Genomic DNA, 14,170 nt, shown 5'->3' with positions numbered 1-14,170 from the left:
GTTTGACTTAATTTTATTATAATTAATATTAGCATGACAAAAGGTATAACAAAGTAGGACAATTACAAATATGAGATCTTAATTTTATTAAATTAACAAAATATTTATGTTTACCATTGATGTAATTAAAAAAAAAAAAAGTAAGAGTTTCTTCTTGTTCAAGAGATTCACATTAACTTTTAAAATAAAATAAAAAAATGTAATCTATGGACTTCTAATTTTTAACAGATTTTGAAAGGAAAAAAAACAAAATTTTATTACACATATTGTACCTAATTAGTTTGTAAATGCAATTTCTTGTATTTCTATCTCCACTTCATTGCTGCATGAATAATCTTGTCTTTAATCTCATCTATGAACTTGAAATAAGCACATCTCCAATTCTTCTTCAATATCAAAACTACTGCACCTCCCCAAAACCCTACCCCATATCCAAACATTATCATTAAGTAAAGCAACCACTTCTCCCATTTATCATCCTCTTGATCTTGATTCTCAATTTCCGGCGACTGAGATGCATTCTCGTCTACACATTCCACGAGTAATGGATTTCCACAAAGATAGAGATTGTTGTCAAAACTTGAAGCGTCATTGAATGTGGAGAGATGACCTTCTTGAGGAATGTGTCCGGAGAAATTGTTATGGGATAATCGCAACACACCTAATGAGTTTAGTTCTGATAAGCTCTTAGGAATCGATCCATAAAGTTGATTGAAAGATAGATCGAGTGATTCCAACAATTTAGCTTCTCCTATTCCAGTTGGAATTGTCCCTGTCAGATTGTTGTGGGACAAATTCAATCCGATTAATCCTTTAAGCATTGTTATCTCTCTAGGAATGATACCAACTAAATGGTTTTTGGAGAGGTCAATATTCACCATTAACATTAGTTGTGACAAGGAGTAATTGAAGTTGCTTAATTTGATGGCTTGTATGACTTTCTTTTTACCATCATAACATAATTGAGGAAATCTGTACTTACAAACAAGAGATACTTCATTTCTTCTATTTCCCATCATCACCTTAAAATTGCTAAGATTATGTGGTATAGTTCCCTCTAATTGATTATATGCGAGATCCAGAATTTGCAAGTTCTTAAGATTGCACAAATTTGAAGGGATTGTACCATTCAATTGATTATCTCGAAGTCTTAGAAATTGCAAATTTTTAAGATTATCACCCACCCAAGTGGGAATATTTCCAGAGAATTTGTTTCCTTCAAGATCTATAAATTCCAAAATCTTGGAATTCTTCAAAACAACGGGCATAGATCCCTCAAAACTGTTGCTTCTCAAATTCAATTGTTCAACGTTGGAAAGATCATTTTCACGAGAATGTGGAAAAGATCCTGAAAATTCATTCAATGATAAATCCAAAAGATGCAACTTTGAAGTCAACAAACAACCTTCAACTTTGCCAAATAGCCGATTGTTTGAAAGATCCACATAGGCCAAATTCTTCAACTTGCAGAGAGAAAGTGGTAAAGAGCCATTAATAAAATTGGTGCTAAGAAACAAGTCTTCCAAGTTGGGCATTTGATACCCAATGTTATTAGGAATTGGCCCCACAATTTGGTTGTGTGAAAGATCCAAAGTGGTAAGATTTTGACCATTCAACCACTTTGGTATTCCACTTGAAATACTCATATTAGACAACACCAAACTAACCAACCTCTTTTGTGTTTGAAGCCATCGAGGAAATTCACTCCTAAAACAACCAAAACAAGAACTTGCATCAAGTGATTTCAATTGAAATGGAGGAACCCAATTAGATTTCACATCCAATGAAAGAAACTCATTGTAGCCAATAGATAACGTATGCAATTGAGAGAGATTTGCAAAATGAGCCTCTTCAAGAAATCCATTAAACAAGTTATCAGAAATGTCCAATACCTTCAAATTCAAAAATCTTCCAAATGAAGTAGTTGGAACTTCGCCCATCAAAGAATTGTCTGAAACATCTAAGTACTCAAGATTAGACAAATTTCCAAGCAAAGAAGGAATTCGACCAGAAAGATAACAATTTTCAAGGTTAAGAAACTTCAAGTTGTTCAACATTCCAAACCAATCAGGAATTTGAGAATAATTGAAGTGATTCCAACTTAAATCCAACGAAACTAAGTATTTCAATTCAAACAAACTAGAGTGAATAGAATTGCTAAATAAAACTCTATCATCGAAAGAATTGACCTGATTGCCTTGAAGATGAATGTTAGTAACATGTCTTGTAATTTGATTGCAACTCACTCCCGTCCAATTACAACAATTTGTTGATTCATTCCATGAAGCCAAGACATGAGAAGGATCATTGAAACTTTTCTTTAGTTGAAGGAGGGCTTCTTGTTCCTTTTTTATGCATGTTATGGCTGAAACTTGACAGAGAGAAAATTGGAAGAGGAGCATAGAATATGAAAGAGCCAAAATAAGTAAAACTTTTTGGGAAAGTTCACTCATTTTTGTTTGAGAATTGAGGAATGAATACAAGTCTCTAGCTAGTGCAGGGTATTGTTCTTATAGTTGGATTTAAGTGCAAACAACTTTCTTTTCTTTTTTTTCTTCTCAAATTTGGCAACGGTTGATTTTGAATTCATTATATGTTACTGTGCGGATAGGTAAATAATTAAACAAAAGAGATACAGAAATGTAAAACCATAGGGTGTAGAATAATAAACACCTTGTGTTTTATTTATGTAAATAAATATATATAGCAGCCAGTGGAAGTCTTTGGTGGAGAAAAATGGAAGAAGAAAGTGCTTTTGTGGGGCTATCAAACGAGTACTTTTTTCTACCCCGCCATTCATTCTACTCAAATTCTTCTGCTTTTGAAATAATTCGATGAATTAAAAACAGTTAAAGGATAGACCTTGATATATTCAAATCTTATGTATTAGTGATATTGAATAATAGGCATGACTTGAAGTAGTGCTTAGAATGATTGTGGAGTTATTAGAAGAGTTATTCAGTGGAGAACTCAAACTGTACCATCAAAACTTGGATATCTCGTCATATTACACATCAAGACTTGGATAAAAAAAATTCAAATGTTATGTAAAATTTCCCAATCATTAAAAAAAAAATCACACTGCCAAATACTGCACAACTGATGGAGAAATTGGAAATTTTGATAACGGGTAAATTATTTAGATAATTAGTAATTACTTTAGAAATTTGTGTAAATATAAATTGTAAAAATGATTTGCGAAATTTTATATAAGATTTGAGAAATATTGCAAGAAAAAATTTAGTGTTGGAACAGAATTTGGAGGGATTTGGAGGGATGGCATATAATTTGAAAAAAATATGTATTTTGATTTTCTCCATCAAAATTTTATCATAGTTAATACTAAATTTTGATAGGTTAGCTTTTCCATGAAATCTCATACAAAATAGATAATATATATATATATATATATATATATATATATATATATATATATATATATATATATATATATATATATCCCAAATCTTATATATTATTTTATTTTTTTCTTTTGTAAAATTTGGTCTTTTCCTAAAAAATCAATTTAGAAATTCTATTTTGATAACTAGAAAACCCATCTATAGTTTTGGAAATTCATGTAATTTTGTGAAATGGGAAACTACCCTAAATATTCCCAAAAAAAAAATGTATAATTTTGTTATAAAAAGTGAAAATGATCAATAAATTGAAAAGAAAATGTAAAATTTTGTGAGTTATTTGTCCAAAGAATTGACATAAAATTAAAAGAATGAGACGAAAATTAGAAATTCAAAAATTCCTAATAGGAAAGAAAATGAGAGCAAATAAAAACTTTGCACTTTTGTAGGTCAAAGTTCAAACACACACTTCTTTTTAGGACTTTTTAATTTGTACGTCAAAGTTCAAACACACATTACTCATCATTGACATTAACATTAGGCTAACTCTCTTATAAATTAATTCCTTTCAATTAAAATAGCTAAGCTTATGGTTAACTCTAATTCTAGGTGGAAGTTAAATCTTTATTATGATATAATGTTTTTTAAGTTCATTTTTAAATATATCAAAATCATTTAAAATATTTTTATAAAATATATAGCAAAATTTTATATTCTAATCTCTTTTAATAGTCTATCATTAATAAAATCTTAAACATGTTATATTTTATAAATATTTTCAACAGTTTTGTCATTTATCATAAATTTTCTTTATTATTATTATTATTAGAAGATCGATTGTAAAAAATGGCAAATTTGACAAAATATCTATAACATTAGTAAAAAGTTTTGGATTCTATACATTGATAGACACTTATATGATAGAAATCTATCAGTGCATATCATTGAAAGAATCTAAAATTTTGCTATATATTGTAACTATAACAAAATTATAGTCAGTGATTATCAATACCACTAATATAAGAGTATCACTAGCTATCAAATATTTTTTATTGATAGAATAATATGAAATTTTTTTATAACTTATAAATATTTTGTCAAATTTTTTATTTTGGACTTTTTTTATTTTGATAATTTTCCTAAAAAAAAATACATAACAAAATGTGAAATTTAGAAGTAGAGCAAATGTTTTAGGTTAATTAAAAAAAATAAAAGAACCCAAAACTCAAAAAGTTAAATGCTTCAAAGGAAAGTGAGCAAATTGAATGATTTTTGTAAAGGTTTTATACTACTAATCTATTTGTTTACAATCATATTTTGAAAGTAAAAAGGAAAAAACAATGTGCAAAAATTTGCTAAAATGAATGAAAGTCAATACACATGAAAAAAAAACACTTTTACAAATAAAATTTATGAAATTATAAACTCGTTTATTGAATGTTAAAAATGAGAGAGTTATTTAAAAAAAAAAAAAAAGGCAAGTAGTATTATAATAACGTAACATGGAAGGTATAATTAATTGTAGAATGTCAAAAGAAATTAGAAAGTAGAGTTGGGAGAGACTTTGAATGTAGACTTGGAAACAAAGAATTTGTAATAACAATTAGTTTGGAAAAAGAGAATTTGTAATAACAATGTGTTGATCATTTTCTATAGATGTGGAATGTTGACTTTGTAATGGGAGAATTTTAATCCCAAAAATTGTTGTTTTTTATTTTAAAATATATTTTGTTTTATTTCAAGAACCGATAAATTTAGTACAGATTCAAGAAGAACTCAAGTTTCTCTCAACTTGGTCTTTATATAATAGCTTAGTGGTAAAATTATTTGAAGAACTGACTTGAATTAAGATGAGACTGTCTGATTGTTCAAAGTTGAATTATGTTGAGTTAGCTAAAATGATATAATTTTTTTTAGTATCAATGGCTATTAGATCACTCTTACAACATACATTGTCAATCACATGCTCTAAAGACTAACTCTAATGTCTACTTTTTGGCAACTCTAGCAACTATATACCTTCAATAGTTTCTCTAACAACGACTACCTTCGATCGAGACCAATTTTGGCAATCAACTAATGAAATTTTTGAATAAAATTAAATACTAAACAAAACTTTATGCTAAAATTTATCCAAAAAATTAAAACACAAGATAAACTAAAATATATTTTTTTAAAAATAAAGTTTTAATAGCATATTATAAAAAAAACCTAACATATACATGCATGCATGCTTATTTATTTAACTAGATAAAAAACTCATATTTAATGAAAAATTACAAATATAGTAATTATATTCAAAATAATTAAATATATAACAACATTTTAAATTTTTTTATCAATATAACAAAATCGGTCAAAATCTATTGATGATATAAATCTATCATAAACCATGTTGCGGATATTGATCTATCATTGATAGACGATAAGAGTTTATTAGCGATAGAAATCTACCATCGATAGATTTTGTCATATTTGTAATTTATTTTAAAACGTTGCTTTATATTTAATTATAATTTTTAAAAATAAAACCTATTATAGTTACCTTGTTAATTTTAAGTCAAGGTTAAGTCATGGATTTGACTATTAAAGGTTATTGGGTCAGCCCAATCTAAGCTCAAATGATGCCCTAAAGTCCTTTTGGGCTTGTATCAAGTTGGGTCGCCAAGATGGCCTAGTGATGAAGGTGAGATTCGAAGTATAACAAATTAAAGTTAGTATGAGCATTGTCATATCAACAAACAGTGAAATCAAATTCTATGTTTAAACATAATTAACTTTTTGAAACATATTTTCTCAAGCAATCAAAACATGTATACACGACTAAAAAGAAAACTCATGCTAGAACATACTAGCCATGCTAAACACCCACAACCAACAACGCTAGAAAAACATCCATGAACAACAACGAAGAGAACGAACCTAAGATCTATGATAGTAAGGACAAATCCAATCGACCCACATTGTATTATTTGACTACATCATTCAACTTAACATCTAATTTGTTTTAGTGAAATTACATGTTAAATAATTTTATTCTATATGCAAATATGATATATTTTACCTTTCACTACTTGGTATAATAAAAAAGAAAAGAGATGGTATAAAAAAACATTTCATCTAAAACCTTTCTTCAAAACTTTATAACACTCTCATTTTATCCTAAATCCAAGAGGGATGCATGCATTAACAAACAAGACGGGGATTAGAGCTCGAGAGTCAAAAGAGATGGAAATATCCTAAATATCTACGTTTGATAGGAGGTCGTAAAATATCTAAAAAAACATTTATTGGATGTTTTGAAAAATGTGTACTTAAACCAAGGTTAAATAAAAAAAAAGATTTGATTTTCTTTTACATACATTTATATAAAAAGAAAAAAATTTCTGAAAAAGATATATTTATGAAAGGTGTTTAGAGAAAAACTTTGGATATAATATCTATTTCTTATCGAACGATCTTGGAAAAGGACAAACATGTATTGGAGGTTTTGTTAAAGGCTTTTATCAAAGGTGTGATTAGAAACCTTTTAAAATAGTATACATATTGAAAAAATCTTGGATAAATAATTTCTTCATGTAGAAGTTATAGAAAATCTGTGAAAGTAGGTTTTGAAAATATAATAAAGAATCTTGAGCTGTGGCCTTAAGCAAAAATTGTGATTTGTCAAAATTTATCAAAATATCTACAAATTCATTCCTATTCCATTTTAGATCCAACGGACAATGTTAGAGATGACCATTGACTTCTAAAACATAAAAACTTGCACGGCGTCCTCATCAATTGAGAGTAGAAACTTCCTCTAAATTTCCCAATTCATTCACCACGACAACTCCATATATATCTTTTCTTTTCCGTTTGGTAATAAACAAACTTTCTTGTGTGTTTACCTTTCAATTCTGAAAACCAAGAACAAAAAACCATGTCTCCAACAATTAGCTCCGAAGACTTGTACAGGATCTTCAAGAAGCTAGACAAGAATGGTGATGGCCTCATTTGCCTTCAAGAGCTCAAGTGGCTCTTCGATCGAGTTGGGGTCGAATTAACCATGGAGGAGTTGGAGTCTTTTCTAGAGAAACCGAGCCTTGACTTCGACCAGTTCTTGTTCTGTTACAAGTCCATATCCAAACAAAACAAAGGTGAGTGCGAAGAGGAGGATGTACTGGGGTGTCTGGAGGAAGATGATCATGAGGAAGATATGGAGATGATATGTATGGCTTTTAAAGTGTTTGAAATGAGTGACGATGATGGCTTCATTTCTTGCGATGGACTCGAAAACGTGTTGGCAAGGCTTAATGAGTATGACCAACGTCTTCAACAATCTGAAAGACAAAGAAAAGTTGAAGTACAAGCACTCAAGCATCAAATTATGGAATTAGAAAACCGTTTTGAGGATAGATTTAAAACTATAATGACAGAGATGCATAAGCGTCATGTTTCGAGTTGATCGAATTTCGTAGTTTGACTTTTTGTGTATTTATATAACATAAGTTTAATTTCATCCATGTAATTACATCTACTTTTTCTCTACTTCCTTCTTATACTTTGTAATTCAAGGTACTCCAGGTACATCGATTAGTAAAGACAACATCTTGAGATTTATCAACAAACATGCTAAAATGTTTTGTGAGAAATTTTTTAAAAGATATATATAATTGTTAATAAAGAAATTTTCTAAAAAATAATTAACAAGATTCTTTAACAAAAAAAAGAAGAAACACCCATAAATAATTTAACAATTATTGAACGCATGTGATCTTTGAAAAATAACAATTTTTTAAGGTCTTTAAACCTTTGCAAATAGCAAAGAGTTGAAAATGTTTTTCGACTAGATTTAGTTAAAATTGTAACATTTGAAAAAAAAGTGTATCAAATGATTGTGTCATTTGAAAATAGTCAATTTCTTGTAATAAGTATCGATGTTTACAAAATTGATATGGTGTTTGCTTTTGTTTTGTTTTGTTTTTTTTTTTTTTTTGAGTTCTCTTTTGTTTTATTTAATTTGTGCAATGGACACAATACTTGAATGCATCCGTGATGTCGTTCATCTTTCTATCCTCACTAATCACATAAAAAAAATATTAAAATATTATAAAAAGAACAAAAAAATAAAATTTGTTACATAATAAATACTTATGAGTACAATTTGGTAGAGTGCATCAAGATAAATGATGTTAGAATGAACTAACTACTTTTTTTTTTTCTTGTGAAACAGTGTTTGTGCATAATATAAAAAAATAGAAAGAAAGTATAAACATCAATGTTACAGTAAATAAACATGAAAAATGTGATCGAATCGTTCTTCTTTCCAAGACATGAAAAGTACATTTTTTTTTCTCAAGTAATTTCAAATTAAACGACCCTTAATACAATGTCTCGTTTTCTACCAAACAAAAAAAAAAAAAAATACTACACATATACTAAACTAAAACATAGGAATACGTATAATTTGTACACACAAGCTTGGATTTATGTAAATAGTATATGACAAACATGTAATAATAAAGTTTTATTATTATACATAAATAATGAATGTTGACAATCATTTCAAACAAGCCTCCTTTTAGGAATAAGTTTAAGAGTTTCATACTTTTGCAATGTTACACCAAGCCTTCCATTCAAATCCAACTTTGATAAATCTTCACCATTAGGAAGTGACCATTCAAAGTTGTGAAGTAATGTGGCTAAAATCAAAGGCACTTGCACAATGGCCATTGGCAGACCAGGGCAAATTCTTCTTCCTCCACCAAATGGCAAATACCTATAATCGTACCCTTTAAAATCCACATTATTACCACAACCAACATCAAATCTTTCAGGATTGAACGTTTGAGAATCTTCCCAAATTGAAGGGTCTCTCCCAATTCCCCAAACATTGACAAAAATCATACTGTCTTTTGGGATTGAGTATCCCATAACTTCACAGTCCATTGGAGCTAAACGTGGAAGAAGAAATGGGACAGGTGGGTGTAGTCTTAGGGTTTCTTTCACACAACTCCATAGATATTGAAGCTTAGAAATGTTGGATTCATCAATGGCGGGACTTTCCTTTGCTACCTTCTTTATTTCCTCCCTTGCTTTGTTTAGTATGTCTTTGTCTTTTAGAATCTCTGACATTGCCCATTCCACTGTTGTTGTAGTTGTGTCTGTGGCTGCAAATAGCAATTCCTGCCATAGTAGTAATAATCAATAATCAATGCATTAGATACGTCTAACTATAATCAATCTATTTGTTTCAAAGCGAAGAGATTTCACAATCGTTATAATGTGCACCATATGTTGGCTTCTTGTGATTTTGTATCCTATATATATGAGTTTACTTGAAAATAAGAAGAGTAATAACTAAAATATATACTATAAAGAATGTAGAATCGGTTCATTTTTCCTTCACGTAAATCCTCAACATGTGCCTATGAAGTCCATTTTTCTTTTTATTTTGCATGAATGAGTTGATTTAACTTTTATTGTACTATTAACATTTCTATATCCCTCTCGCTTGAGCTTCTCCCTCCAAATCCTCGTGTTCCTTTTTCTCTTTCCTTTCATTAAAGCAACTTCTTGTGTTCCTCTCTCAAATTTTCTCATTCACGCTAAACGAGCATATGGGAGTTTGTCAAAGTACAAGATTTGTTGAAATGGCCTAAAGCTCAAGCACAAGAATTGTTCTCTTGTTGAAGTAGATAATAAAAGTCAAACAATAGCAACAAGGACAAGTGGACGTGGTAGAAGAAGGGAAGGAGGTTGGGCAAAGTGAGAAGGGATGGAGAAAATATCAAACACAATCTAAGTAGTATGTGACATAAGTAAAAAGTTTGTTTTCATTGTTTATAAACTTAGTCATTCGGCATTCGAATCCACGTTGAACAAATGACCAAAACTCCAATTGTATTTTAAAGTGGTTAAAAGAGTGATTTTGTACTTGCAACAATCAACCCATTGATTTGTTGAGCATTGAATCCATTTTGAATCAAGATATCCAAGAAATCACTTGAAGTTGAACCTTGTTAACAATGAATTTCTCTCTTTCTTTAATAAGCTAGCTAGAATCCCACACAAAGAATCAACTTCATTCTTGTAAATGGTAACTTCCTTTCTAAGACACTGTAGATCAAATTTGGAGTGAAACACAAATCTATCATTTTTTTTAAAAGGCCCTTTAATCCTGTTAAACCCACACAAACAAAATCAAGCTAACTCTATCAAGAAAATCATGTTAGAAGTGTATTGAAAACAGAGATAAGAACAAAATCTTTAATCTCCATAACAGATCCTTTTTTTATTCCAAAAATTCCACAAATTTCTTCATCTTCTTCTCTCTCAAAATAGCTTGTGATTCAATTGCTTTAGCTGTAAACAATTTCGCTTAACAAATTGACCTCAAATTCTTCCATATCCCACATTCAGGGGAGAAAACAAGAGAGTGTTGATCGTGGAAAGCTGTGGCAGGGGTCATTTGCAAGATGTATCAAGCAGAGAGAACTGCAGTGGCGGCGGGCTGAGCAGAAGCGACGATGAGACGCTGAGCTCCGAGCTTGAGGGAGATTAAAGGGCTATAGATATTGGCAAATTGGGTGATGGAAATGTGAGCATTTTAACCAATAATTTGAAGGAGATTGGCCATGGATTTGGACCAGGAGGAAGTGGAAGTTTTTTTTTGGAGATGGAGATTTGATGTGTTAGAGAATAATGAAAATTGGAGGTATGAGAAGAAGAATGGAAGATGAAGGAATCAACATCTTTGAAATATGGAGTTGGAGTTTCTTAAAAAAATATTATTTAAAAATATAATAAAGAGAAACTTACAAACTACAACCTAAGTTTTTCTATATATTAGATCATTTAAAAAATGTGCTTTAAATATATATATACATATTATGATTTGTACCCAATTGAAAACAAAATTGGTGCATGGTGTGGGTATTTGGCCAAATCTGATTAATGTCAATTTCTAGTTTTGAAAGTAAAAACATTGAGGTCATAAGAGATTGTTAATGAAAATAATTGCAAAAATACTTGCAAATTTAGAGTGATATTTTTTTTATTGCTTTTAGTAGCTTAAAAAGTTTAAATCTCAAATTTAGTTTTGTTTTATTGTTGTTGGAGTTGGTTGCTAGAGGTATCATTGACTCGGCTGAATTAATTATTTTAAGTTTGTAAATAATTTCACTTTAGCAAAATAGGTGTTAAAATAATGGTCACTTCTCATTTTTTTTAAATATTTTTTTGTGTGATATTTTGATGAGTAAATAAATTATATAATTTTATTTTATTTAGAAAGAATAATTTATTTTGCAAATAAAGAAATAAGTTTGTTGATTTAGTCACTAACTATTACTTCAAATGTGTGCGTCTTAAAATAAAAAATGTATTTAAGTATGAAAAGGATATTTCAAGTAGCGAATTAACAATCATCCAAAAACTTAAAATAAAAAATGAATTAATTGAATAAAAAAACAAGAAAAATAATTCAAAAATGAAAATTGAATAAGACAAAAAAAAAAAAAAGAAGAGAGAACACCACTATTTTCTCAAATCACATTATTTAAAAAAAATATTTTTTATTGGGAATTTTTAAACAAAAGAACAAAATCCAAAAATATTAAAAAAGAAAAATGCGTACAAGCCCACGACATGAAATAATAAATAATAATAATAGAAAAATTAAAGTGGATGACTATTTTAGCAATAATAATTAATGATATAGAAACATTTTAAAAAATTTACAAATATAACAAAACTATCACTGATAGACTTGCATCACTGATAGACTCGTATGATCTATCACTTACAACATGGTCTATTGGTGATAGACTCTATTATTGATAGAATTTTACAAATTTTGCTATATTTGCAATTTTTTTAAAATGTTGCTATATACTTAATTATTTTGAATTTAATTGCTAAATTTGCAACTATCCCGTTTATATCTTGGTAAATGATAGTTTGAATCTATTACTTATCTATCTAAGATAAACAATTATGTACAAATATCTAAATGATTTTGATACATGTATCTATCAAGATCGTGTAGATATTAGTAAATGGTAACGATAGATAATGATCTATTTTGTCTATCTATAATAAAAGTTAGCGATAAACACAAATGGAAGGGGTTGAGCGATTGAGAAAAATACCAAACACAATCTAAATAGTCCGTGACATAAGCTAAAAGCATTTGTTTTCATTATTTTCAAAATTTGCGTCATTGGACACACATCACCTATTGAGTTATGAAAAAAGAAAGTCTCAAGTTTAATAATCTTCATTCAAAAGAAATTAAAAAATAGTGAATTTAAAGAGACGTATTGTTGAAAGAGATGTTGATAGAAAGAATGACCAAAATGATATTTGAGAGTGGTTAGAGAATGTGATTTTGTACTTACAATAATCAAGGCATCGATTTGTTGATCACTGAATCCACTTTGAATCAAGACATCCAAGAAATCATTTGAAGCTGAACCTTTTTCACAACGAATTTCTCTTCTTTCTTTAATAAGAATACCCCATACAGAGTTAACTTCATTCTTGTAAATGACAGTTTTCCTTATCAGACCTTGAAGATCAAACCTTCTCAACAATGGATAAAAATCAGCCAAATTTGGAGTCAAACCCAAATCCATCATTTTCTTGAAAGGCCCTTTAATCCCGTTAAACCCATCACCAACAAAATCAAGCAAATCCATCGAGAAAATCAAGTTAGAAAGTATATTGAAAGCAGAGGTAAAAACAAAATCTTTAATCTCCACAACAGATCCCTGTTTTGATTCCACAAACTCCACTAATTCCTTCATCTTCTTCTCTCTCAAAATAGCTTGTGATTCAATTGCTTTAGCTGTAAACAAGTTCACTTTACAAATTGACCTCAATTTCTTCCATACATCCCCACATTCAGAAGAGAAAACAAGAGAGTGTTGATCGTGGAGAGCTCTATCGGGAGTTATTTGGAAGATGTATCGAGCGGAGAGAAGGTGGTCTTGCGTCTTGAGAACTGCAGTGGCTGCGGCCGGAGAAGAAGCCACGACCAGACGCTGAGCTCCGAGCTTGAAGGATATTAGAGGGCCATAGATATTGGCAAATTGGGTTATGGAAATGTGAGCATTTTGACCAATCTGAAGGAGATTTCCTAAGATTGGCCATGGATTTGGACCAGGAGGAAGTGGGAGTTTTTTTGAAGACGGAGATTTGATGCGTTTGAGAATAATGAAAATTGGAGGTAGAAGAAGAAGAAGAGATGGAAGAAGAATGGAAAAGGAAGGAATCAACATCTCTTTGAAATATAGAGTTGGAGTTAACATATGGCTTAGAATTATTGTGGACGTTTTAGTTCAATCTCTTATAGAAAAATTAAAATAATTGAATACAAATATAGCAAGTCTAAAGAACTAGGAAATAGAATAGCATACAAAACTTACGTCTATTTCTTACCGTTTATCAACTATAGATTATATTGTTGATATATGTTTAACCTTCATTTTTGTTTTTTTTTTTTTTGCTATATTTATAATTTTTAAAGAAATATTTTCTTGGTACAAATTGGAAGGTAAGATTTGAACTCCAAACCTATTCATTTTTAAGCATAAGATCGTTGACTTTTTAAAATATATGGTTATATATTTAATTGTTATTATTATAAAAAAAGTGATGTAATTAATTACTCTTAATCAATTGGACTCCAACCTAACTGTCATTGGAAATTAAATATTGACCCCTCTACTTTGTAAAAATAATATTTGAAGGTTAAAGAAACATAGATTATATTTTGTTTCTTAAATATTATTTTGAATCGATATAAATATTATTAAAAATAACTT

At 29.4% G+C, this 14,170-nt stretch overlaps 3 protein-coding genes across 3 annotated transcripts; 1 reads left to right on the top strand and 2 right to left on the bottom strand.

Annotated features, from left to right (window-relative positions):
• Window positions 1–155: 155 nt before the first annotated feature.
• Window positions 156–2,460, bottom strand: LOC101207991 (receptor-like protein EIX2). The gene is made up of 2 exons (XM_031885379.1): window positions 1,893–2,460; window positions 156–1,707 (listed from the first exon to the last, which is right to left on the bottom strand). The coding sequence occupies exon 2, from the start codon at window positions 1,644–1,646 to the stop codon at window positions 306–308; it is 1,341 nt and encodes a 446-aa protein (XP_031741239.1). The 5' UTR covers window positions 1,647–1,707; window positions 1,893–2,460; the 3' UTR covers window positions 156–305.
• A 4,821-nt stretch (window positions 2,461–7,281) lies between these two features.
• Window positions 7,282–7,806, top strand: LOC101208234 (probable calcium-binding protein CML44). The gene has a single exon (XM_004143658.3). The coding sequence runs from the start codon at window positions 7,282–7,284 to the stop codon at window positions 7,804–7,806; it is 525 nt and encodes a 174-aa protein (XP_004143706.2).
• A 992-nt stretch (window positions 7,807–8,798) lies between these two features.
• LOC101208474 (probable (S)-N-methylcoclaurine 3'-hydroxylase isozyme 2) lies at window positions 8,799–13,677 on the bottom strand. Its single transcript, XM_031885216.1, has 2 exons — window positions 12,743–13,677; window positions 8,799–9,527 (listed from the first exon to the last, which is right to left on the bottom strand). Exons 1-2 carry the CDS (start codon window positions 13,652–13,654, stop codon window positions 8,907–8,909), a joined length of 1,533 nt encoding a protein of 510 aa, XP_031741076.1. The 5' UTR covers window positions 13,655–13,677; the 3' UTR covers window positions 8,799–8,906.
• Window positions 13,678–14,170: the final 493 nt, after the last annotated feature.

Source organism: Cucumis sativus, chromosome 5 (assembly GCF_000004075.3).
Source record: "Cucumis sativus cultivar 9930 chromosome 5, Cucumber_9930_V3, whole genome shotgun sequence".
Classification (NCBI taxonomy): Eukaryota; Viridiplantae; Streptophyta; class Magnoliopsida; order Cucurbitales; family Cucurbitaceae; genus Cucumis; species Cucumis sativus.
This window is presented reverse-complemented; position numbering and strand designations above follow the sequence as displayed.

What these genes read in the sequence shown, in the direction of transcription:
- LOC101208474 (XM_031885216.1), bottom strand. Translation starts at nt 13,654, where the DNA reads ATGTTAACTCCAACTCTATATTTCAAAGAGATGTTGATTCCTTCCTTT. An exon ending in AAATCGATGCCTTGATTATT is followed by an intron (nt 9,528 to 12,742) that starts GTAAGTACAAAA and finishes CTACTATGGCAG; the next exon opens with GAATTGCTATTTGCAGCCAC.
- LOC101207991 (XM_031885379.1), bottom strand. Translation starts at nt 1,646, where the DNA reads ATGAGTATTTCAAGTGGAATACCAAAGTGGTTGAATGGTCAAAATCTT.
- LOC101208234 (XM_004143658.3), top strand. Translation starts at nt 7,282, where the DNA reads ATGTCTCCAACAATTAGCTCCGAAGACTTGTACAGGATCTTCAAGAAG.